Source organism: Sciurus carolinensis, chromosome 5 (genome assembly GCF_902686445.1).
Source record: "Sciurus carolinensis chromosome 5, mSciCar1.2, whole genome shotgun sequence".
Lineage (NCBI taxonomy): Eukaryota > Metazoa > Chordata > Mammalia > Rodentia > Sciuridae > Sciurus > Sciurus carolinensis.
The window spans coordinates 125,961,227-125,987,206 of NC_062217.1; the positions used below are offsets into that span (position 1 = coordinate 125,961,227).

A 25,980-nucleotide genomic window follows, 5' to 3' on the forward strand; every position below is an offset into this window, starting at 1 on the left:
ACAGTACCTTTATTTTATTTATTTATTTTTATGTGGTGCTGAGGTACCACACATGTGCTAGGCAAGTACTTTACTGCTGAGCTACATCTCCAGCCCCCCATTTTTTTCCTTAATGATGAAAAGGTTCTGCTTTTCTGAAAACATGGGCAGTCTCTTTTATGGCCAGATGAATTGGAGTTACCACAAATAGTACAAAGAGATTCAATTGTAATATTGTTTTTTATTAAATATTGAATATAGAAAAAATATAGTATATGTATTGTATGAAAAATAAGAATAGACCGATAAGAACGATTTTTATATTTGTGGTTTAAAAGAAATCTTTAAAAAATTTATAGTGCCTTGTTTATGTTTATAAAATATTTTGCCCTTGAACTTCTAAAAGTACCTGATAGTATATGTATTTTTTTTTTTCCCCCCTGTGGTGCTGGGGATTTGAACCCAGGGCCTTGTGCTTGCAAGACAAACACTCTACCAACTGAGCTATATCCCCAGCCCTTAGTATATGTATTTTTAAGATGATATATATTTTTTTATTTTTGATGGGTACTTTGCCCCAGCCCTTTTTATTTTATTTTTGAGATAGGGTCTCATTAAATTGCCCAGACTGATCTCAAACTTGGGATCCTCCTGCCTCAGCCTCCTGAGTCACTGGGTACTAGTGTACTACAACCAGCAAGGTAAAATGATTTTAAAATGTTCACATTACAATGGTGGAGTAGGGTCTGGGAGTTGAGCTCTGTGTTAGAGTGCTTGCCTGGCATGTGTGAGACCCTCAGATCAATCTCCACCACTCCAAAAAAAAAAAAAAAAAAGTAACCAGGTACGGGGGCACATGCCTATAATGCCAGTTATTTGGGAGGCTGAGGCAGGAAGATTTGTAGGTTGTAGGCCAGCCTGGGCAACAGAGTGAGACCCAGTCTGAAGAGTTAAAAAAGACTGGGGATGTAGTTTAGTGGTTACTTTCCTAGCATGAATGAGCCCCTGGCTTCAATGGAGAAAACTGAAAATCAGCCTAATTTATATTGCAAATTTCTCAAAGCTATGGACACTGGAGGTGAGGAGTGATGCTAAAATAAAGAGAATTGATTGAAAACTATTTAAGAAATTGTCAGATTATTCTATCTCCTTTCCTATATAGTTTTCCCAACTATAAACAAAAATCCCTAAGAAAGAAAGTGTGTAGATACCTGGTGAAAAGAGCATGTGGATATGTTGGGGGAACAGCAGGAGAAAGAGGGACAAAAATTCTAAACTGGGAGTATTCTGGCATGTTTAAGAAACAAGAAGTAAGAAATGGGTAGAGCAGTTGGAGATGAAATCTGAAAGGAGATAGGAATTCAGATTGTGTAGGGACTTTTGAACAATTTAAGGAATTTAGCTTTCATTCTAAGTAAAAAGGGAAGCCATTGAGTATTGAGAATAACAGAGTACTCTAATTTCCATTTAAAAAAATTGCTCTAGTTGTTGTATTGAGAATAGCCTGGAGAAGCAAAAAATCAGTTATTACTGAATGCACTTAGACAAAGATTATGTTGGATTGGATAAAGGTAGTAGTAAAGGAGTAGTAAAAAAGAGTCAAATCCTGTATATATTTTGGAAATAGAGTTAGTAGGATTTGTTGGTAGAATTGGATTTGAAGTATAAGAAAAAGATATCAAGGATTTTTCCAAAAATTGTGCCTGAGAATCTAAAAGGATGGATTTTCCATTTATAGAGATAGGAGGACTTTGGAAAGAGTTGACTTGTAGATAAGATTAAGGGTTCAATTTGAGGCACATTAAGTTTGAGATGTCTTTTACAACAAGTCAGATGTCAAGAGATGGAAATATGAACTGGAGATTTTGTGTGTGTGTGTGTGTGTGTGTGTGCGCGCGTGCACTAAGATTAGGAAGTTAGGGTAAGTAAAGCCATGATGGTAGATAAGGTTTCTTAGGAAATGAGTCTATAAGGGAAGAAAAGAAGATAGAAGATTAGGCAGGCTCAAGAACATTCTGATGTTTAGAAATCCGATAAGTAAGGAGAAACCATTAAAGAAGACAGAAAGAAAGCATGTGCAAGGCAGAGTAACAGGTTATGTCAAATGTTCAGAGAGGTCATGTAAGATAGTAACTGACCTTTGGATTTAGCAACATATCAATCATCAGTGACTATGGCAAGTTAATAAGGGCAAAATTGATTGTAATGGATTCAAGAGAGAATGTGAAAGATATTACAATTTGCCTGAAGGTAATTCTTCACAAATACGAAAAAAACATTACATTGTGACATTATTTGTAATAATTATAAATATTGGCAGTAATCTAAATGTTTACCCATGGAAAACTGTTGAATATATTATGGGTACATCTACACAATGAATTACTATTTAATCATAAAAAAAGAATGTAGATAATTTCTATGAAATGATGGTAAGTGATTTGCAAGAAAAACTCAGCAATGAACACTGAACTTATGGATGATCATGTATAACTACCATTCCCCACCAAAAGGAACTAGACCAGAGCTTCTCAGAGAAGTGACTGATTTTAACTCTGGGGAAAGGAAAGTAGAAAATAAGCCAGAAGCAGATTTGTGCCATAAATCAAGGAAGTGCACAAACCAATGGAAACATATCAAAAGAACATTGGAACTGGTTGAAAGGGGCTCCTGCGGAACAAATTAGGATAATTGGAACATCAAAAAGAGTAATGATGGTAATGGATCATAATATATTAAGAAAAATAATCTTTGAATCTACAGTAATAAACAAAAAATAGTGGGTATGATGGGAAACCCTTCAAGAATAGTATCAGCAAATAAATGTGGTCAGCATGACTGTTTTGCCTCCTCCAGTAAGGTGAAAGACCATTTGGGAGCAGTGAAGTGACATGATCTGAAAGTATCATCTTACATATTATTTAATTACAGAGGGAATTAAGTACCTTTACAATAGCAGAATTTGGCATGTCTCAGCTTAACCAAATGACCAAATGTAGCATCACTCACTAGAGAACAAACCAATATTATGTGCATTGGAAGTATGTTCACAGCATCACCTATAATTTTGCTCACCACTAATTTTTTCCTTTTCCTTTTTTTTTTTTTTTTTTTTTTTTTGCGGTGCTGGGGATTGAACCCAGGGCTTTGTGCTTACAAGGCAAGCACTCTACCAACTGAGCTATCTCCCCAGCCCACCACTAATTTTTTTTAAAAATGTAAATCTAATCATTAGGAAATAATCAGAAAGATCCAAATCATGGAACATTCTACATGATAAGTAATCTGAAATCTCTAGAAATATTAGTGTCATCACAAACAAAAATCGGGGAATTATAAGAGAAATTGAAGAGACATAATCAAGACCAGTACTTTAATTGGATCCTATATCAAGAAAAAATATTTCTATAAGAGCATTTTGGGATAATTAGGAAATTTTGAATTTGGACTGCATATTAAATGATGATAACTAAATCAGTGTTATAATTTCCTGGGTATAATAGTAGGTTGAGTTATGAAAAGGATGTGCTTGTTGTTAGAAATGCCAAAGTATTTAGGGGAAAAGTATTATAATGTCTCTAATTTATTTTGGGAGACTTCAGTCTTCCTCAAAAGACTATGTGTGTATGTGTACATAGGTATATATAGAAATAATGAAGTAAATGTGACAAATTTTTAATTATTATAAATAGTTGAGGGACTTAGGTGAGAAACATAAAAGTGCTTATTCTTGTAACTCTTTTTCAGTAGGATCAGAATTTTTCAAAATAAAACTATTAGTCAAAGAAGTGATGAAAGAGAATGGGAACACGGAAATTAGAGATTATCGAATCTGTCTTATAAGGGCAAATTTTCCTGTAAGAACTGCAGAGAAGTGAAGCTACAGTGTGGGAAGGAATAGGGGGAGATATGGAATCAAAAGGTGTTTTTTGTTTTGTTTTGAATAGGCTAAATTATAGCATGTTTTTTGAACTTAAATAGGAATGACCCCATTTTGCAGGGGATGGGCAATGATGAAAAGAAGGCAAAATTTTTGGAGCCATGTCCTTGTGTAGATAATAAGGAATGGGACCTAGCACTTAGAATAAACATTTGGACTATTAATTTTTAACAGCAGGGAAGGTAGAAAATGTGAAAACAGAGGCAGAAGGCAGCTATACATGCTGATGGAGCACAGGAAGTTTGCTTTTATTTTCTGTGTACAGAAGGTGAGAATGGAGAAAAGAAATGGAGGTTTGAAGAGAAAAGCTAGAGTGTAAAATGGTCCTCTACAGAACTGAAGAGTGAAGAGATTTGTGTATTGTCATAGCAGCATTAGGGGCCTGCTTGAGGTGATTACACAGCTCTGTGATACATGTGTGCATAGCATGACCAGTGCCCTCATTTGATTCCCAGAACCATCTCCTCCCACCGCCCCCCCCAAAACAAAACAAAACAAAACACCTATGGTGTAGGTGTATTAGACAACTAGGATTTATGAAATTGAGTTTATGAGGAGTAATCTTTTTTTTTTGGTGCTAGGGTTTGAACCCAGGGCCTTGTGCATTCAAGGCAAGCACTCTACCAACTGAGCTCTATCCACAGCCCTGTGAGGAGTAACCTTAATGACAAGTTTTAAGTTACACCCATGAGTTGAAATCTCTGTGCTAGGGTAAAGGACAAAATCATAGGAAGAGAAGTGAAAATAGAAGTGAGCAAGAACACAGATTATTACTAGAATTAGAATGACAATGATCCTGAACTTCTGTAAATGACTATAACAAGGAAGAAAGGAGGGAAAATGGTTTGGTAGAGCGATGAGGATTTTGAGTTGTATAGCCACCACCACTAATGCCAAAACATTTTCTTCATCCTCGAAAGAAACTTGTACCCATTAGCAATCATACTCTTTTCCCTCCTTTCTTCAGAACCTGGCAACCATTATTTCCATGAATATGTCTGTTCTGACCATTTCATATAAATGGCACCATACAATATGTAGCCTTTTTGTATCTGGCTTCATTCACTTAACATGTTTTCAGGATTAATCCATATTATAGTATGCATCAATACTATTTCTTTTTATTACCCAATCATATTTCATTGTGTAGATAAGCCGTATTTTGTTTACCCATTTATTAGTCAATGGACTTTGGGCTTGTTTCCTTCTTTTGGCTATTATTAATAATGCTGCTGTGAACATTGATGTACAAAATTCTATATAGACATTTTCTCAGTACATAACAGGAATTTGAAACCAAGTTTTTATCTACAGTGTCATTCACTTTTAAAGCTTTGTGCTCTTAAACATTTAAGCTATTTTCATCAGAGAACAGTAGCAGGTACTGTTAGTGTTCCTCCAGTTTCCCCTCAGATCTCTTCCATTTTCCTGAGCATTAACATGCTTTCAACACCCAATAGCTATGCCTCTTTGTTGGATGACTGCCCTTGAGCTGCCAGCATATGCTGCCTATTTGAAAAGAGAGCCAGAAATGCTTAGAAATATACATTCCTCTATTAGCTAAGTATCTGTTGTCAGATTGGGGGTGGAGGTAGTGTGACGATGCCCAACAGGTGAGTCTGTTTGTACAGCAGAGCTCCCGAAAAACTCACAATGCAGGAGGCATCAAAGCAGTACTGAAGGCCAGGCAGAGATAACTAAATATGGAAGAATTGACTGAAAAATCTAAGAAGCTTTTAGACCTTCTTTTTTTTTTTTTTTTTTTTTTTTGTGGTGCTGGGGATTGAACCCAGGGCCTTGTGCTTGCAAGGCAAGCACTCTACCAACTGAGCTATCTCCCCAGCCCAGACCTTCTTTATTCTAATAGAAGACTCATGAAGTATATTCTTCAAGGCAGTTGAGTATGGATATACTGTGGACTCAAGGAAACCATGAGAACAAAGATGCCACATGTTTTCATAATGTTTCCTGTGTTACATTAGCTAAAAGTTCATGTACTAATCAATGAGGCTTCTAGCTCCTTTCTTTAAGTAGCAAAGATTTGTATCCTATCCTCATTCCCTTATCTAAGTCCTCTAAGTCCTTAGTCCAGCTCTACGTCCTCTCAGTGGAATAACAGATTGTTGTTCTTGGAAAAACCTACATGACAAAGAGCTAAGGTGAGTGTGGTTGGGGTAATATCCTTATTTAATCAACCAGACCTCTGTCCCATTACTCTAAGGTGAAACCTACAGTTTGTCAAAGTCCAGTCTACATAATCAGAATATCTAATTATGTAGAACGTCTAATTATCTTTTTTAATACTTCACTGATCTTTGTTCCAGGATATGCATCTAAAGCCTGTTTTACAAAATAGGCCATATGAATGGTCAGTCAAGGATAACCAAACCTTTGAGGAAAACATACCAATGCAAACAGGAAAAAGGAAATTTGGAAACACAAAGTAGGAAGCAGAAGAATACTTAAAAAAAAAAAAAAAAAGTGATAGACCACTTTCTCAACATGTGTGAAGCCCTGGATTCATTCCCTAGTATCTAGAAAGAAAGAAAGAAAGGAGGAAGGGAACAATGAAGTAAATTTAATATACAGCAGGATAATTAAAACATAGATTTTTAAGAATGCAGCAGGATAAGTGGAACACAAACCTTTTGGGGGATACTAGTGATTGAATCCAGGGGTTCTCTACCCCTGAGCTGTAGCCCCAGCCCTTTGTATTTTTTTATTTTGAGACAGGGTCACTAAGTTGCTGATGCTGGCCTTGAACTTAAGATCCTCCTGTCTCAGCCTCTAAGTAACTGGGATTATAGGCACACCTCATACCACCAAGCAGAGCTTAGATTTTAACCCATCAAGTCCCAAATAGAATGATGGGTCATAATGTTAGTGAAATTGCCCAGCTGATAGGACGAAGAGATGAAAAATAGAAAGGGGAAGATTAATCAGTTTGGCCCAACAATAAACAAATAGGAGTTCAGGAACAACACAGAAAATGAAAGTGAAGATAACCATGTAAGATGTCATATAAAGAAATTTCCCAAAACCAAAGGACATGAGTTTCCAGATTAAAGCAGTCTTCTGAGTGTCAAATATAAAATGAAAAATGACACATGCCAAAACCCATAGTAGTGAAATTTCAGAAAACTGGGTATAGATAAGAGATCATATAGGTTTCTTAAGAGAAAAAGCAAGTAGCACACAAAAATTGGAAATCCAAATAGCATCAAGCTTTTTAGCAACATTGGAAGCTAGAAAACAGTGAAACAATGCCTTTAACATTCTGTGAAAAAATAATATATGACCTAGAATTGTCAATGTAGGCAAACATCAATTGGATATCAGGCTAGACCAAGGACATTTTATTTTTCTAGACTCAGTTTATTTCCCCTATCCCACACTATTAGAATTGCTAAAATGAAAAGGAGAGAAACAAACAAACCTGAAAACAGCAATCCTGATGAGAATGCAGAACAACTCTTCCTCTCATAAATTGCTGATAGACCCGGAAAAATGGTATAACTACTTTGAAAGTGGTTAGTAATTTCTCTTTTTTTGTCGGGGGTGGGGTGGTACTGTGGATTGAACTCAGTGGCATTCAACCACTGAGCCACATCCCCAACTCTTTTTTGTATCTTATTTAGAGACAGAGTCTCACTGAGTTGCTTAGCACCTCGCTGTTGGTGAGGCTGGTTTTGAACTCACAATTCTCCTGCCTCAGCCTCACGAGTTACTGGGATTACAGAAATTGAGCAACTGGGATTACAGGAGTTGTGCCACTGGTCCTGGGGGTTGATAATTTCTTAAGAAGTTAAACATACACAGAAGATAGGACCTAACGGTGCCATTTGTACGTATTTACCCAAGAGAAAACAAAACATGTCCCTGCCAAGCCCTGTATGTAGTTATTATCAAATGCTGAAAATAACCCCAAATATTCATCAGACAGTGAGGGGATAAAGAATTGTACATGTACTAACATGGATGAATCTCAAATGTATTATGCTGAGTGAAAGTAGCCAGATACAAAGGGTATCAGGATAAATACTACACGATTCATTTATGTACCATTCTAGAAAAGGCAAGCCTTTTAGGGACATCAGTCAGGTCAGTAGTTGCCCCTGGGCTGGAGGTTGGAGGAAAGGACTGACTACAGAGGGGAGTGGGGGAGCTTTCTAGAGTGATTAAGATGAACTTAATCTGCTGGTGTCCTGGCACACTCCTATAATCCCAGCAGCTCAGGAGGCTGAGGCAGGAGCATTGTGAGTTCGGAGGCAGCCTCAGCAATTTAGCAAAACCCTAAGCAGCTTAGTGAGATCCTATCTCAAAATAAAATACAAAAAGTGCCGGGATGTGGTTCAGTGGTTAAGTGCCCCTGGATTCAATCCCCAGTACCCCCAAAGTGTTCTTAATCTTTGTTGTGGTGGAGGTTACATTACTATGTTTGTTAAAATTTATTGAACTGTACTGTGAAAAGTTGACTTTTCTGTGTTACCTCAGTGAATCCTAGATTAAAAACTAGTTTGCCCTCTAGACTCTTCAAAAACATTTGAAAGATGGTCACCATCAAAAGGAGTAAATTGAGAATGGTGGACATGAAATTTAGAAACAGAAAATTTGATATAGAAAAAGGAATTCACAAGGTGAGAATTACTTTTATTCCAATAAATAACTATGCAGGAGGAGTAGAATGCAGCCATTCTAATTGGAATAATAAGAAGAACTCTAGGAGACATTTCCCTTGAGGAAAAAGAGAAATTAATAAAATAGCTGTATGCTGTGGTACACCTCTGTAATTTTGGCATCTTAGGAGGCCAAGGCAGGATGTATCACAAGTTCAAGGCCAGCCTCAGACATTTAGAGATACCCTATCTCAAAAAATAAAAAGGGAAGAGGGTGTAACTCAGAGGTAATGTGCCCCTAAAAAAAATCCCCAGTATTGCCAAATAAAAAAAGTATTTATTAGCTTTGGAGAGTTATACAAGGAATTAATTTAAAGAGTTCTTTGCTGACTCAGCTATGAATATTTACAAACTCACATTACATAAAAACCAAAAACTATTTTAAACAAAATCATGAAATATTAAGAGCATGAGAAAGAGACTGTGTGTTAGGAAAATTTGTGACTAAAAGATTTAATGCCAGATGAAATAGCTAGAAGAGTGACAGTGGTTGCCTCTGGAGAGCAAGAATTAAGTTAAATAAACACCATATAAAATAAATTTTAATTTTACTCTTTGTTTTTGCAATACTGGAGATTGAACCCAGTGCCTTGTGTATGCTAGGCAAGTACTCTACCACTGAGCTACATCCCCAGCTCAGATAAACACTTTTAAACACTTCAAAAAATTTGTGTGTTTATAAACATATTTATTTGGATTATATGTTTAAATATTTTACAGTGATAATAGAAATAATTATTTTAAAAAAGAACAATTTCAAGTTCTGATTGTCAGGATTCTGAGGTTAACATACAAGAAGAAATCTTTCTTCTGTTCTTTTTGGGTAGTTGTGTATTCAGGTTAGCCATGCTATATGGTGGGAGAAAAAAGGGTCATTGCTTCCTCAGAGAGAGCCATAACTGGGAATCACAGACAACAAGCAGGTCCTGAGAAGTGGTTCACTTTACAAAACGGATTTTATCTCCTGGCTCTCCAAATACCATTTCCTGAGAGAGGTAAAAGTTATATAAGGCAATTTTAATGTCTTTAGTAGAAAAGTAAATATCTTATTGAAAAGGATGGTATCTACTTCTCTCTAGTTCAAACACATTTTTTTCTGTTCCAGTGTTCCTAGAATCCCATGGGCCTTTGCCATGACAGAAGTATGTGGCATGATTCTGTGCTATATTTGGCTCCTGGTTCTTCTTCTTCACAAGCACAGGTACCTCACTTACACCACTAAAAGACAAAGTGACTCTCTTGTGTTAGGTCATCAAGTCTTGTCCCTCCCTTTGCATTTTCCTGGTTAATTTTCTTCTCTGATACATGTGATATAGTTAATAACAAGGAAAATGTCTGGGATTTAATCAACAAAAGTGTCAAACTAAATAGCACCTACATAGTAATATTGTCAGTGTATTTTGCAGGAAAAGATCAGAATTGGGAATGATCAACTGTGAGTTTAGCCTTATCTTTTTTTTTTTTTTCTTTAAAGAAACAAATTGGAAATGTAACTCGTCCAGGGATAGTGTTTGGTTCAAATGTTTAAATGGAAGAAAGTGTTCTCTCTTTGGAGGAGGCCCATTTAAAAAATGAGTCTATTCTACATACTGTGCACATCTGTGGTTTACTTGAGATGGTATAGGAAGTTGCTAAATAGGAGAAATTCTTCTTTTGCACATTCACCAAGAAATATAAAGGAAAGAATTTTTTTGGTTAAAAAAAGAAGGAATGTATAAGGGTTCAAGGGAGGCTCCTTTCCTACTCTAATGGGGAAAATTACTTGATTTAAATAAAAAGGAAAAATTTAAAGAAGTATAAAATTTGTGGTTATCTGCTGTCCATTGTCTTTGAAATGTGGGAGAGGAATAAGAGCACTTTCTTATAAGTTTCAATCCTTTACTTGAGATAACCACAACTATGAGCTTTGCGTCCTAAGCAGCAGTTATTTCAGTGCTTTGAAGGTGAAAAGTACAGTTGATGATTGCTATTCTTGTCACCCTTTGAGGCCACAGTGAACCTTTCTGTCCCATTTTATTCAGTTTTGCAGCGATATTTTTAATTCTGGTTTGCTTTAAACTTAAGGTGTGTAAAAATGTGTACCACTGCTTTCTGGTTATTTTTGTCTCATAAGACTCCATGGATTTGAATTTATCCAGTTTTGAAAGCAAAAAAGAGTTTACCTTATAAACTCTTGGTGTAGCAAAGCATAGTAGAGGTCAGTTCAATGCAGGTTTACTTAGTAAAAGCAGATTATTTCTTAAAATATGGTTTGGTATCATTTTGATTAGGATCATCTGAATGTTTGATAAAATGCAGATTCCTAGACTCCATTCCCAGATATGCACACCAAAGTTTGAAATATACCTAGACTTGTGTTCAAAGCTTTTTATGAGGGACAGAGAACTGTTTTGATTTTTTTCTTTCTGTATTATTTATATATATATGTATATATATATATATATTTTATGTTACTGGTGATTGAACCCAGGACCTCATGCATGCTATGTAAGCACTCCACCACTGAGCCACATCCCCAGCCCAAGAGGAGCATTTTGGAAATGTATAAAGCAAAAGTCCCTCTCCCCAAGAATCTTAGTTTGTTTGAATTTAGGACATTTAAAGAAATAATATAACAGTAAAAATGATGTCATAGTGCAGTTCATGATTAAGCAAATTATGGTTTTTCAAAATTTTTATTTCAGATATACTTAATATGAAACTTCATATTTAAATTTTTTTATAACTTAAGTTTAAGTTAGGTGAAGTTAGAATGAATGTCAGCTACTATCATTAGCCAATGTAGTATTACTAATTCACACAAAAAATCTAGAACCTCAGGTGATTAACTTTACCTCATGTAAGTAAATAATCTGAACAATTTGTGAGTAATGGGACTAACACTAAACTTATTAGTGTTAATTCTATTTTGCATAATTCTTACTTTTTCTTTGCCATATTTTGTCATAATGATCCTCCTAGAATCTAATTTAGGTTTACTGTACTGTTCAACATGGCAGGCACTAATAACCACATGTGGCTAATAAAATTTAAATAAATTAAAATTAAATAAAATTTAAATTAAGTTCCGCACTTACACTAGCCTCATTTCAGGTGTTCCAAAATCATGTAGGGACTGGGGTTGTAGCTCAGGGGAAGAGCACATGTGAAGCACTGGGTTAGTTTTTCAGCATCTCATATAAATAATAAATAAAGGTTCATTGACAACTAAAAAAAAAACTTAAAAAGAATCATATAAACAGCATATTGGACAATGAATTTATAGAACATTTCTATCATTGCAGACACTTCTATCGGATAGTGATGCTTTAGATGTACTCTAAGATTCTTGTCTTCTTCAAAAAGAATCTAGTGGTTTTTCTGCTTGCTTTCTCTTTAGGTAAACATTTGATACCTGGGGTTTTTTGGATTGTTTTCTTCTGATCTTTCTCCCTCTTTGGTCGCTCTGTTCACAGGTCAATCCTTCTGCGAAGGCTCTGTAGTCTGATGGGCACTGTATTCTTGCTTCGCTGCTTTACCATGTTTGTGACCTCCCTCTCCGTGCCAGGACAGCACCTGCAGTGTACTGGAAAGGTAGCCTGCTACCTTCTTATCATTCTTTCTTTTTGTTCTTATTGGGTTGATGGCACTATATTTGCAATAGGGCTAAGATTTTGCTTTTACTATTAAAATGTGCTTTTTGGTATTCACAATACCTAATAATCTCCTAAAAATAATTCAGTAAAAATCTTAAGCTAGAGTCTCCCTCCCTTTATTTCTATCCATTGATACTAATTCCATGCTCTAGAGCTATAGGAAAAAAGGTTTCTTTGAATTATCTTTTTTCCCCAACTTTGCCTTTTCTATCTCCTTAGCATCTTATGCTCTGGTTCCTTCATTGTCCTCATCACTCCTTTTAAAAAAAATGTTGCAGTTTTACTATATCCCATTTAAAATATAGTACTCAGTTAGTAGAGTGCTTGCTTCCATGCACAGGGCCCTGGGTTCAATCCCCAGCACCACATACACCAAAAAAAAAAAAAAAAAAAGAACTCAGTACTCTAAACTCTTTCTGAGATACACAGATAATGGTAAATTTGTTATTTTTTGTTTGCATTTTGTAGCATATTGTTTTGGTGTACTATAGATACATCATCTCTTCTGGTTGAACAGAGAAGAGAAATTATGCTGATAGGAACAAAAAAGAGGGTTGTGAGTATGTTGACAAAATGTTTAAAAGAACTTGGAAATCATTTGTCGTTGATATACAAAAATTGATCGTTGTAATTTGTTAAATTTGGACAAACGAACTTATTATTCTACTTTTCTAAACCTTCATGCCTTAGTTCTGTGCTCCCAAATATTCAAATGTGCATATTGACGTCTTTGTTATTTTAATGTTGTTTATAAAACAAAATTAGGCATCAGTTCCTGTACCGTATTAAAAAAATAGCTGACGTGCCAACTAGGGAAGATTAAGCAGTCAAAAGAGATCAAGAGCTAAAAGTAATATCATTGAGCTGAAGGGTAACAAACTTTCTCTAGGTTTTAGAAATGTTTACACTGAACAGTAAGAGACTTGGGAGTGGGGACTGGTTGATATGACTTAATAGTTGACATAAAGGAAATATCTTATTTATTTCTAAGGTAAAAGCTGGGAGATTTTGTGGTTTTTTCAAAAAGGAAGAGTAAATTTTTCTAATTACAAAGTTACATAAGCTTTTTGTAAAAATTCAAATTATATCGATATGTAAGCACAAAAAGTGAAACCTCACATAAATCCCATTTTTTTCACCCCAGCCCACAAGTAATACTGTTAACAGTTTTATATACAGGTGCACAGACCATTTTTAAGCAGAGTTCTTACAGTCACATGAGTTTATATAGATGGATACTTTATTTTTTTTGGTACTAAGGATTGAACCAAGGATGCTTTACCACTGAGCTACATTCCCATTTCTTTATTTACTAATTTTTTTTATTTCAAGACAGGGTCTTGCTATGTTGCCACGGCTGACTTTGAGCTTGTGATTTTTTACCTCAGCCTCCCAAGGCATTGGGTTTTACAGGTGTGTACCACCATGCTGGCTTTAGCTTATTTTTTATTTAATATTATGTTACTTTTTCTGAAGAAATATGTACAGTTATTCACCTTTGTAATAGCTACCTGGTATTCCATTATATGAATCACCTTAAGATAAATTATTAAATGCAGAATTGTGGAATTAAAGAACTTACACATTAAAAATTGTGATAATTTGTTTTTCTTTCTAAAGAATGACATTGAGGATTCATTTATATTTACTTTTGGTTTTCAGATATATTAACAATATCAGGAGGCTGAAGCAGGAGGATCACAAGTTCATAGCCAGTGTGGGTGATTTAGCAAGACTGTTGCAAAATAGAAAGGGCCAGGGGTATAGCTAATTTGCTCGTTTTTTAGTCTGATTACTAGTTTTTTGTTAAACTTTTTATTTCTTTATATATAGATTAATAGCTGGAAAATATTTCCCCCCATTCTGTAGATGGTTTCTTTACTCTGTAAATTTGTTACTTTAACTGAACAGAAGCTTATTTGCTTAATGTAGCCTTGTCATTTTTTGCCTTTGTTTCCTATACTTTTGGAGTCATATTCAGAAAATAATTGCTAATGCAAGTATCTTAAAGTATCTTCCCTTTCTCCTCTAGTAGTTTCAGAATTTCAGGTCTTAAATTAAGGTGTTTAGTTGATTTTTGTGCATGATGCAAGATAGGGTTCAAGCTTCGTATTACGTACATAGATGCTTAGTTTAAAACACCATTTCTTGAAGAGGCTGACCTTTCTCCAGTGCATATTTCTGGCACCTTTTTTGAGAAGTAGTTGCTGGTAGATGTGTGGATTTATTTCTGAGTTCTCTATTCTGTTCCAGTGGCCTCTGTGTGTCTGTGTTTGTGCCGATACTATGCTATTTTTATTATTGTGGCTCTGTAGTAATCTTGAAATCAGTTGTTATGATGTGTCTAGTTTGCTGCTTCTGCTCAAGATTGCGTTGGCTTTTTGGGGTCTGTTTTGCCTCCATATAAATTTTAGTATTGTTTCCATTCTGTAAATACTGTCATTGGTATTTTGGTGGGAATTGCATTGAATCTGTACATCATTTTGTATAGTGTGGACATCTTACCAATATTCTTCCAATCCAAGAACATGAGAGGACTTCCCACTTTTTTTCTTTTAAGTTGTAGGTGGACACAATACCTTTATGTTATTTATTTATTTGTTTTTATGTAGGGGATGAGGCTCAAACCCAGTGCCTTACGTGTGTTAGGCAAGTGCTCTACCACTGAGCCACAATCCCAGCCCAACTTTCCACTTTTTAATGTTTTCATTTTCTTTCTTAGTATTTTGTAATTTTCATTGTAGAAGTCATTCACATTCTTAGTTAAGTTTATTCCTAAGTATTTTGTTTGTTTACTCATGGTGGCTGTTGTGAATGGAATTGCTTTCATGATTTTCCTCAGCAAATTCATTATCGTTGTATAGAAAAGCTGCTGATTTTTGTATGTTAGTTTTGTATCCTGCTACTTTTCCTGAATTTATCAATTCTAATAATCTTTTGCAGAATCTACATATAGAATCATACCTGCTAAACAGGGATAATTAGACTTACTCCTGGTTTATTTACTTTTTCTTTCTTAATTGCCCTACAATTTCTAGTACTATGCTCAATAAGAGCAGTGAGAATGGACATCTGAAATGCTTTCAGTTTTTTCTCATTCAGTATTTTGTTGGCTATGGGTTTGTTATGATCCTCTTTTGCCTACTTTTTTTTATCCTTTATCATGAAGGCATGTTGAATTTTATCATATGTGGTTTCTGCATCTATTGGGATGATCATCTGACATTTATCCTTCATTTTATTTATGTAATATATTACTTTTATTGATTTGCATATGTTGAACCATCCTTGCATCCCTAGAATAAAACTAAAACAGTCTTGGTTATTTTTATGATCTTTTTGATATGCCGTTAAATTCAATTTGCACGTATTTTCTTGAGGTTTTCTGTGTCTATGTTCATGAGGAACATTGGTCTACTCTGGTGCGTGTGTCCTTCTTAAGTTTTGGTACCTCAGAATGAGTTTGAGAGAGTACTACCTTTCAGTTCTATGGAATAGTTAACATTAGTGTCAGCTCCTCCTTCAAGGTTTTATAAAATTCATCAGTGAAGCCATCCAGTTTCTTTGTTCAGAGACTTTTTTTTTTTTAACTGATTCAGTCTCGTTTTTGTTACTGATTTATTCAGGTTTTTTCTGTTCTCTTAGTTCAGTTTTGACAGATCTTATGTGAGTCCAGAAATTTGTCCATTTCTCCTAGATTTCCTGATCTGTTAGTATATAGTTTCTCAAAATAATTTCTAATGGTCTTTTGAATTTCTGTAGTATAAGTCATAATGTCTCTTTTTTTAATCTCTAATTTTATTTTGTTTAGCTCTCCTTTCTCTCTCAGTCTAGTTAAAGTTTTGTCAATTTTATCTAAATTTTCAAAGATCCAATTTGGTGTCATTCTTTTATACTCATTTTTTTTTTTTCTGCTTTGATCTTCTAATTTGGGGTTTATCTTTTTTTTAGGATCTTAAGATATACCATTAGGTTGTTCACTTTAAATCTTCCTTCCTCTTTTTTTTTTTTAAATATGGGCATTCATTGCTATAAACATTCTTATAGTACTATTCTGAAGGATAGCCTTGCTAGGTATAGTAATCTTGGTTAATAGTAAAGTTATTTTCTTTCAGGACTTCAAATACATCATTCCATGTCCTCTTGGCGATTAGGGTTTCTGCTGAGAAATCTCTTAGTCCTATGGAGTTACCTTTAAAAGTGACTTCATACTTTTCTGTTGTAGGTATTAAAATTATTTGTCCTGTTTTGTCAATTGGACTATAATATGTCATGGTAAAGATCTTTTCTGATCATGTGTATTTGGGGTTCTGTAGGCTTCCTATATCTGTGTCCAAGTCTTATCCCAAGATTAGGAAGTATCTGCTTTTATTTCATTGAATGGGTTTTCTATTCTCTAACCTTTATTTCTTCTCCTTCGAAAATGCTGATGATGCAGAGATTTGATGTTTTAAAGATCTTGTATCCTCTTTTTTTCTTTCACATCTTTTTATTTCTCTCTGAATGTGGTATTTCAAAAGATCTGTCTTCAAGCTTCAATATTCTTTCTCTGCTTAATCTAGTCTATTATTGAGGTTTTCAACTGAATTATTTTATCTGACCTATGGAGCTTTTCATTTCCAAGATTACTGATTGGTTCTTTTTCAAAATCTCTGTCTAGGCTGAATTTCTCATTCATATCATGCATTGCCTTCTTACTGTCATTTAACTATCATTCTCTTGAATCTCATTTAACTTTTTAATAAATCATTCTTTTGAAATTTATCAAGATTTCATTCACTTTGATATCAGGAGGTGTCATATTACCTTGTTTATAAATATTTCTTGGATTCCTATGTTGAGGTTTGTACATCTGATAAAATGTATGTATTCTACTATTTTTATGGGATAGCCTTGTTAATAAGCAGCTTTCTCCTAAAGGTGTGTCTTGGAGTATCAGTTTGTTATGCAGTTTTGAATTTTCTCTCTAGGTTATAGTGTAATCTCCCTGTAGTTTTATTTTATTTAGTTAATTAATTTGTTTGTTTATTTTGAACTGTGATTAGTACATTTGGGCACAGCACTTACATATCAGAGTTGAAAGAACCACTGTCTCTGCTGATCATTCAAGAGGTGGAGACACTAGCAGTTTAGACAGGTATGGTGTAGGTAGCAGAGTATGTGAGGTATAATTTCCTGTATAATTTCTGGGTAGAAGCCACTTTCAGATGAGATAGGGATTTCCTCAGGCACTGGTAAAGTTGTTTCTGTTACTCAGAAGGGTCTCCAGTACTGGCTGCTCCAGCAGTAATGAGGGACCTGCAGCACTTGTCCTCTGGTCAGGCCCTGGTACAGGTCCAGGTGCTTCACATGGAGAGGTGGGGGCAAGAATCATAGCACCCCACCAGTGGAACTCCCACCCAGTCTTTTCAGCAGTGCATGAGTAGGCAAAGTATGGGGGTGACCAATACAGGAAATCTGCATAGGGGCAGATCCAGAAAGAAAAGTTGTGTTAGTCCTCTCTGCTACTACTCTGGCCATACCAGCCCAGGAACTGGACCTCAGAGACCCCCTGTAGAGAAGTTGTAAATTGTTTCTTTTCCCTCTGAAGTTTTGATAATTTCAATTTTTGAAATAAACAGTTAATTAACAGGAGAAAAGACATTTACTATTGTACAGAAATTCAGGAATATACATAAAGTATGAGACTTGACCAGATGGTTGAAGTTTAAATCTTGCATTACACAAAGGATTAGGGATTTAGAATTTCCAGAGGGGATCAGATAGCAACACAACCCATGGGAGGTTCAGGAGAAGAATTATGTAGCCATCAAAAACTCTTATGATGTAGACAAAGTTTCCTAGGAACAGCTCTCAAAAACTGCCTGTGGTAATATTTGTCTGGACCAGGTGTCAGACCCTTTCAATCTCTTCTTCCTATGCGAAGATCTTTCATAAGCAGATATGGATATCTTAGAGAAAGCCTCTATTTGCATCTGTGACTTACTTCACTAATATAAATAGATATAAATTTCTTTTACTACAGGACAGATTTTTAGAACATTATGCAGTTCTCTGAATAATGCCAAAGAAGTATATTTGGGGTGAGATATTTTTCTCTCCCACAAAGCTTGTTACATGGATAAGAGAGGTAGCTGAGGAATTTAATTGTGGGACAGCCACCGAAGAGAAGGATAGATTTGTGTGCATAGGGCTGCAACATGTGCTACTGAAATAAGTTAGATGCCATTCCTCCATAGTATGGACAGCCCATTTTCTGTCTTTAATGACTGTTTTCCATTGTCAGTTACTTATATATTGATATATTTTTCAAATCTGTCCTAAATACTGTTAATTGCTTTGAATTATAATATAGCCTACTTATTGACCTGTATTATTTGCAGTAATCATTAAAAATTGAAAGGGAGATATTAACTAGCAATCAAATCTCTTACAGTGACTTCAATAAGTCATTTTCTTTATTTTTTATTTGTTCCATAAAGCATTTTCATTGTAATAAATTAATTGACTGAAATTATGTTCCCAGAAATAGGTGGTTTTTTTTTTTTTTTTTGCGGTGCTGGGGATCGAACCCAGGACCTTGTGCTTGCAAGGCAAGCACTCTACCGACTGAGCTATCTCCCCAGCCCAGGGTATTTATTTTTTAAAGTTAGGATCACTTAATGCAAATTTCTAGTCAGAGCATCCTGTTCATTTTGCTCTGTTGTGTTTTAATTTTTACACTTTTAGAAGAGTGTATGAGACCGTTATGCTGGCAAAGCTTGAGTAATTAATTGGTAATTGCCTTCTTTTGACTGGCATCACTTGTTCCTTGTCTTTGAGACATTTTCCTAGAGATCACGTCCTTTTCCTCTGTCTTCTCTCTCTCTTCTTTCTTCTCTCCTCTTCCCACCCCCCACCTTCTTTGTGTGTGTTTGAATAAAACCAGGAGTGTTCTACCACTGAACTTCATCCCTATCCCTTTTTATTTTTTAAGGTGAGCTTTCTAAGTTGCTGAGGCTGGTGTCAAACTTGTGATTCTCCTGCCTCAGCCTTTCATGTTGCTATGATTACAGTCATATATCACTGCACCTCATATAAAACGTTTAGATGAGGTTTTACTTTCTTAGGAGTAACATCTCTATTCATCAGAGATCTTAGAGTTACTAAATCATGTGTATTTGTTGAGTATCTTACCGTTATTTTTGCCAATAATAAATTTCTCTCCTCTTTTCCTCAACTGAGGCAGAAAGCAAAAGTGTATAATCAGTGGGTGAGCTTTCTAATGAGATTGTGACATCTAATGAAATTGTTTCTTTTGGTCATTAGACATAGTAGAAATGGATTGCTTTTTAAAGTTTGGGTGTGGGAGTTGGAGTTGGTTTTGACTTCTAACAACAGGAAATTCAAAATGGCTATGATGTAGTAGGGACACAATGGTTTATTATCTCTCAGAAGGCTGAAAGTAGGTACTCCAGGCCTGGAATAATAACTTCATAGAGTTATCTAAAACCTATGATTCTTCTATCTTTCTACTTAACTGTCCTAACCCTTGGCTTGCATTTTCAAAGCTACTTTGTGGTCCAGCATGGGGGGTATCTTGTCTGAGTTGTAGGCTAGAAGGAGGAAAGGTGAAATGGTAAAAAAGATTTCTCTGAGCTCTCATCTCTTTCCTTTATAAATACCCTTCCCAGTAATCCTTTATACTTCTGCTTATATCTTATTGTATACAACTTATATGTCCAATACCCATCTTGAAGGAAGACTGAAAAATACATTGTTCTGGCTAAGTTCATGGCCACATCAGTTATATTTGAGTTTCTGTTGCTGCTGAAGAAGGGGAGAATGGATATTGAATGGTAGCCTTTGATCTCTGCTGTAGCCTATTTCCTTTTTGGGGGGTGGGTGGGTACTGGAGATTGAACTTAGGGCATCTCACATGCTGAGCAATTGCCTTACCACTGAGCTACATCCCCAACCCTGTAACCTACTCCTTAAAGCAAGAATAACCAAGCAAATACTACTGTGATATAGCATTGAAAGTTTGGAGATCAAGCTTGGTGCAACATGATGGCTTACTCTTGTAATTCTACTTACTCGAGAAGCTGAGGCAGTATGATTGCACGTTTAAGTTCAGCTTCAGTCACTTCTCAAGACTTTGTCTCAGAATAAAAAATGAAAGGCTGACTGGGCGTGGTGGAAAAATATACCTATAATCCCATTAGCTTGGGAGGCTGAACCAGGAGGATTTTGAGTTCAAAGCCAGCTTCAGCAACAGCAAAGTGCTAAGCAACTCAGTGAGACCCTGTCTCTAAATAAAATACAAAATAGGGCTGGGGATGTGGCTCAGTGGTTGAGTGCCCCTGAATTCAATCCCCAGCACCCCCAAAAAATAAAAAATAAATAAAAGGTTGAAATATAGCTTAGTGGTAGAATACCCCTGGTTTCAATCACAGTGGGGGAAAAAATTGGGAGGGCTCTGGGAGGAATAAAAAGCTGGCATGTAATACATGACTGTAATCCCAGCTACTAAGGAAGCCGAGACTGAAATATGAGCCTAGCCTAAGCAATATACTAAGACCCCCATCTCAAAATGAAAAAAGAAAAACACCTTGGAGATGTTTTTGTGTTATAGCAACCTTTTCTTTATAAAGGAACTGCTATAAAGGACTTTGAATTACAGTTATTACACTTAATTACCAAAATCTTTCTAAGTTAGTCAAACTTTGACTAACCATTCTTGAGGTCTATCTGGAATTAATTGCACTGTGGCCCTGTTGCTTTTGCTTGGTTCTTATTTCAAAGTTATTCCTCACTTCAGTTTTTGGTGGGAATGGATGTTGGGAAGCTCTTCCCTTCTTAAGTATTTGGAGCACTAATTCATAGTTTTCTTTGTAGATATATGGCAGTGTATGGGAAAAATTACACCGTGCTTTTGCAATTTGGAGTGGATTTGGTATGACCCTGACTGGCGTTCACACTTGTGGAGATTACATGTTCAGTGGCCACACAGTCGTCCTAACCATGCTGAATTTCTTTGTCACTGAATGTAAGTATCTATTTAGTGCTTCCGTGCATGTTAGACCAGCTGTACAAGGGGCTATCTAAAGTCCTTTGACTTGTCCTTTTGAAGAAGGAGCGAAGCAGCCTCACCTAAGAAATGTGTGACTAAAAGCATTGGAGAGAGTGCTTTTTTAAAATGATCTTTCTGTCCTTTTCCTAGATACACCAAGAAGCTGGAATTTCTTGCACACTTTATCCTGGGTTCTCAACCTCTTTGGAATCTTCTTCATCTTGGCTGCCCATGAACATTATTCCATTGATGTGTTTATTGCATTTTATATCACAACAAGACTCTTTTTGTACTATCATACTCTGGCCAATACCAGAGCATATCAGCAGAGTAGGAGAGCAAGAATTTGGTTTCCCATGTTTTCTTTTTTTGAATGCAATGTTAATGGCACAGTACCTAATGAATATTGTTGGCCATTTTCAAAACCAGCAATAATGAAAAGACTAATTGGATGAAGACTGTATCTTTGTAATGAGTTTGTGATTAAATTTACAGTAGTTGTTGAAAATGAATAACTTTGCTTTCTTCTTCTAGGTTGTTCCTGGATGTGTTACATTTTGGCTTATACGTTGATAGGGTTTCCTGCTCTAAGCAAGACTGTGATTATAAATAACAAGAAAAAAACAGGAGTTCTTACCTACCTGTTTGAACAGAAAGATTAAATAGAGTTTTCTGCCCCTTTACTTTAGAGAGACTCAGTGTTTGATTGGAGTCAGTCTGTTACGCTTACCTGTTGAGTATTTGCTTATTGAACAGAAGCAAATCAACTTAGGTAGTTAACTAGTTGAAGGATTTTTATTGATTTCCGGTAGGACTCTAGTCAAGAAATAATATTTTGCTGGGGAGATAGCTCAGTTGGTAGAGTGCTTGCCTTATAAGCACAAGGCCCTGGGTTCGATCCCCAGCACCACAAAAAAAAAAAAAAAAAAAAAAAAAAAAAAAAAAGATCAAGAAATAATATTTTTAAGCTTCTTTTTACCTTGTAAAGAAAAATACTACCAAGTAAGCAATATTCGTTCTTTGAATTAATTCGTTTGTTAGACTGGAAAGTGATTTGTTTTACTGACAAATCTTTTTTTGCCTTCTGAATTATAATTAAGAAAAGTACACTGAGTTATACCAGCATACCAGAAACAAGAGGAAAATGAAAGGGGGCCCGTACATGAGGTGACAGAGTACTGATGTGTATGCCATTGGCCTTCTTATTAATGCAGAAATAGGGCTCTATTTTTCACCAAAGATTCAACAAAAGATGCAGTTTCTGTTTTGTTCTGAGGATTTAATATAAACATCATTGAGTATTCATTAGGGAGAAATGGTTGCATTCATAAATATAAATGCAACGCAATTTTAAAGGTATGGGTATCTGGAATAACTTTGTGCTGTAAGTGTTGGATGACAGCCCAATTTAATGCTTTTTAAATGATATTATTCAGTAAGCCAAATAGGAGTGTTTTATGAGATGTTAAAGTTCTTATGTCAGTAAATAGGGAAGTATGCATGCAAAAAATTTTTTTTTTTTTTGAAAAGAAATTTATAACGGGTTGTAGGTATAGTGTTAACCTTAATTTCTCATTTTTGGCCCTCAGAAGTAAATAATCTGAGACATATTTGGATATAAAAAAACTTTGTTGTTTCTTATTTTTTAAAATAATTGTGTATATACATTCTTTCTATGTAGTCTTAATTTGGCAGTGAGGAAATGATATAACTTAGCTGCTGTTTACAACACTAAAAATTTAGTACCTTAAGTAATTTCACCTCTGTGATAACATTTGTCACTTTATTTTTAATGATTTTATATAGTAGTTATGACAGTAGCATGGTGTAGAAGTGGAAATTGACCCCCAACTTGAGGAACTTAGTCACTTAGAATATTAATTGTATAGTTTTTACATTCCATTTTAAAACAAGGAGCTAGAAAAGGTGCTAACATACTGAAGTCTAAAATTAGGCCATAGCAAAAGCCTGCCACTTCTTATCTAAGTGAAATATTTTATTTTTGCACTTTGAGTCATAGTCCCACCCTGTATAAGCTACAGAAGAGTCTGAATGAATTGGATAGGGAAAAAAATACATGAACAAGTTTCAGCCAGTTCTGAATAACCCCAGTTTGAGTCTCTTTTAAACATTGTTTCTCATTTGAGAAATGACACATCAACTGAAGTTTATTATGCTTTTAAATCTTGCACTTCAGAATCTTATAATATCTTCAATTATTGATTCTGTTACATGGTAGGAACAAAAATGCCACTGTAGTAGAGCAATTGCATGTGTGGGACCCTGGGTTTGATCCCCAGTGCGTGGTTGGGGGGGAAAGGGAGCAAATGTCTTATCTGAAGAAATTTTATAACCTGTTGAAGGAAAGATGCTTATTGAAATTATTTGACCCTTGATGTCAAAAGATATGTAACTGACATTTTTTTCTAAATGGCAAAGGACAGGACTGAATTTAACAAGGGGAGGAACTGATGTTAGCTTTTGGGAAAATGTTTCAAAAAAGTCTGTGGCAATGTTAATTTTAAAATGTTGAATAGCTTATTAATGACAAATGTCCTAACATTAGTCTTCTTTCCTTCATATGGATTCTATTGTAGAACAAAATAGAAAAATAGATGCAACTAATTTGCAGAGCTATTGACCTTGAGAGTACCTAACAACAGACTGCCGTGACGATTGTAAAATAACATTTCAGCCTTGTGATTACTCCTATCTGTTTTGAGAAGAAGGTAAGCTAGATTTATAATTTATTGTTTTAACTGTTACAAGGCAGTGTTTACATAAATTAATCACTTCCAAGTCTCTGGAAAACTTTGAGACAAAATTATTTTCAGTTTTACTGAAACACAAAACTGCATATTTTAGTTGTTTTTTGCTTTGTCCAGAAATTTCCAGGTTTTTGTCTGTATACTTTTTTCTTGTGAAAATCTTAACTAGTGAAAATGGAATTCATGTTTACAATTTGGGTATGAATATGGTTGGATGGAGAAGCTACATGCCTTAGGCTTACCTTATGTTTTGATTTTGTACTTGGTTCCACAGTTGCAGACTTGTGAGAGACTTTCATCTTTAAGAGAATAGTAGAGAAGGAACCAAAGGGTTTTGCCTTTGGGGAATTGAAAACTGGAGGTTTCATGTCAAAAGTTCTTGATGCATTTTCTACATTCTTGGGTACAGTGTTGCCCTCTTCTCTTTCCTCCCTTCCCTTCTCTACCCTTCCTTTTCTTTCTTTCCATTATTTCCTTTCTTTCTTTTTAAAAAGACCAGGCAGGGTAGTGTACTGAAAGGTAACTGAAAATGATAGGGAGTCAGGTTTTGAAAGAAGGCAAGCTTATAGTTTATCAGATAATTTGGATGGAAGCCTGTTTTGGCTATGCTGCAGGATTCTCCACATGACTATCCTCTCCATAGTTCTCTCAGTCCAGAATTGCCAGGACAAAAATTCAACATCTACATGCTGGGTATGTTTATTTCTATCCTTCTAAATCTGAAAGCAATAAGCTAAGCCTTAGAACCAGTCAATTAAATAAGTGTGGGTTTTTCCCCACCTAAAACCCATGGCATGGAGAACTACTGATAGCGTTACCTCTAACTCCGTTAGTGGTAATCTGCCCTATTCTATACTTGCCTGTTAAGACTAAGAATTTCAAAAATCCTATAATTTGTACAGAGGGAACAGAGGAGCAAATCCTGTTACAGCTAATAAGAATCTGTTTGGGGAATATCTATTTAGAAAGTGTTACTCATACCTTCACAAAGTCTTACAACACTAACCTGCTTTGATGTATTCAGTAGAAGGCAGTTTCATCATTAATTTAAAGGATTCTAGATCCGAAATGCTTAAGAATGTTCTTAATATTCTTTTAAAATTCTCTGATTTAGTATGTTTATTCTTTGAGAGGCTTTTTGTAGACTGACATTATCCTGTACTAAAAGTAATTATACTATAGTCATTTCTCAGTTCTTTAAGGTATTCAGGCATTTGAGACAAGAGAGCTGTATTTTAGAATGCTTTCTTAAGCAGTATTGGTTTCATTTAAACAGTTTGAAAGCCAACAAAGCAAGTCAGTTTTAATGCCATCTTTACTTGGCAGATTAAACAATTGGTATTTGTAAAAAGTTAGCTTGAATTACTCCATAACATAGCAGGGAATTGTAAAGTAACATCAGTGGTCAGAATGCTTCAAGGGGACCAGTGAAAGTGGAAAGTGGTGGAGGTGGTTTTTGTTGTTTGTTTCCTCTCTGTCTTTTAGTGGCTTTGAATGACTAAAATTAATGTGGAAGTTTTGGTGCCCCTCTTACCTTAACCCAATCAAATGCCTGTAATTTCAAATAACTAATATATATTACTTTGTGTCAAGTTCAATACAAATATCTATGAAGGAAGTCTATAAGCCATTATTTCAGCTACCAATAAGTTGGTTTTTAGAATACATTCTACTCTGAATTAACCAAAGGACTTTTTATTCACTATACTTCATGTCTCAAAGTAAGGAAGTTTGTACTTGATAAAACAGTAGAAAGAGCACTGTCAATTTCATTTTCAAGTCTGTTTCAATCTGAACTGCTGGGTTGTGGCAAGAACTGAACATAGCCAAGCGATATTGTCAGGTAGCAATGTTATCTTAAAATGACTAATTTTAATAATTTTTCATTTGGAGAATCTGAATTATTATGAAGTATTTCTGATATGGATCA

General features: G+C 35.3%; 1 protein-coding gene and 1 non-coding gene across 4 annotated transcripts in view; both read left to right on the plus strand.

Annotated features, from left to right (window-relative positions):
• Samd8 (sterile alpha motif domain containing 8) overlaps positions 1 to 22,200 on the plus strand; it is a 59,211-nt gene extending 37,011 nt beyond the window's left edge. For 2 of the 3 annotated variants that reach the window (XM_047553970.1, XM_047553973.1), the window contains exons 3-6: positions 9,701 to 9,796; positions 12,051 to 12,168; positions 21,108 to 21,258; positions 21,433 to 22,200. In XM_047553970.1, coding sequence (XP_047409926.1) covers positions 9,701 to 9,796; positions 12,051 to 12,168; positions 21,108 to 21,258; positions 21,433 to 21,737 — 670 coding nt within the window. In that variant the 3' untranslated portion in view covers positions 21,738 to 22,200. The remainder of the gene's footprint in view (positions 1 to 9,700; positions 9,797 to 12,050; positions 12,169 to 21,107; positions 21,259 to 21,432) is intronic. The other variant, XM_047553972.1, reaches the window with a different exon arrangement.
• Positions 22,122 to 22,195, plus strand: Trnai-uau (transfer RNA isoleucine (anticodon UAU)). The gene has a single exon. It is a non-coding gene; the product is annotated as a tRNA-Ile (tRNA).
• Positions 22,201 to 25,980: the final 3,780 nt, after the last annotated feature.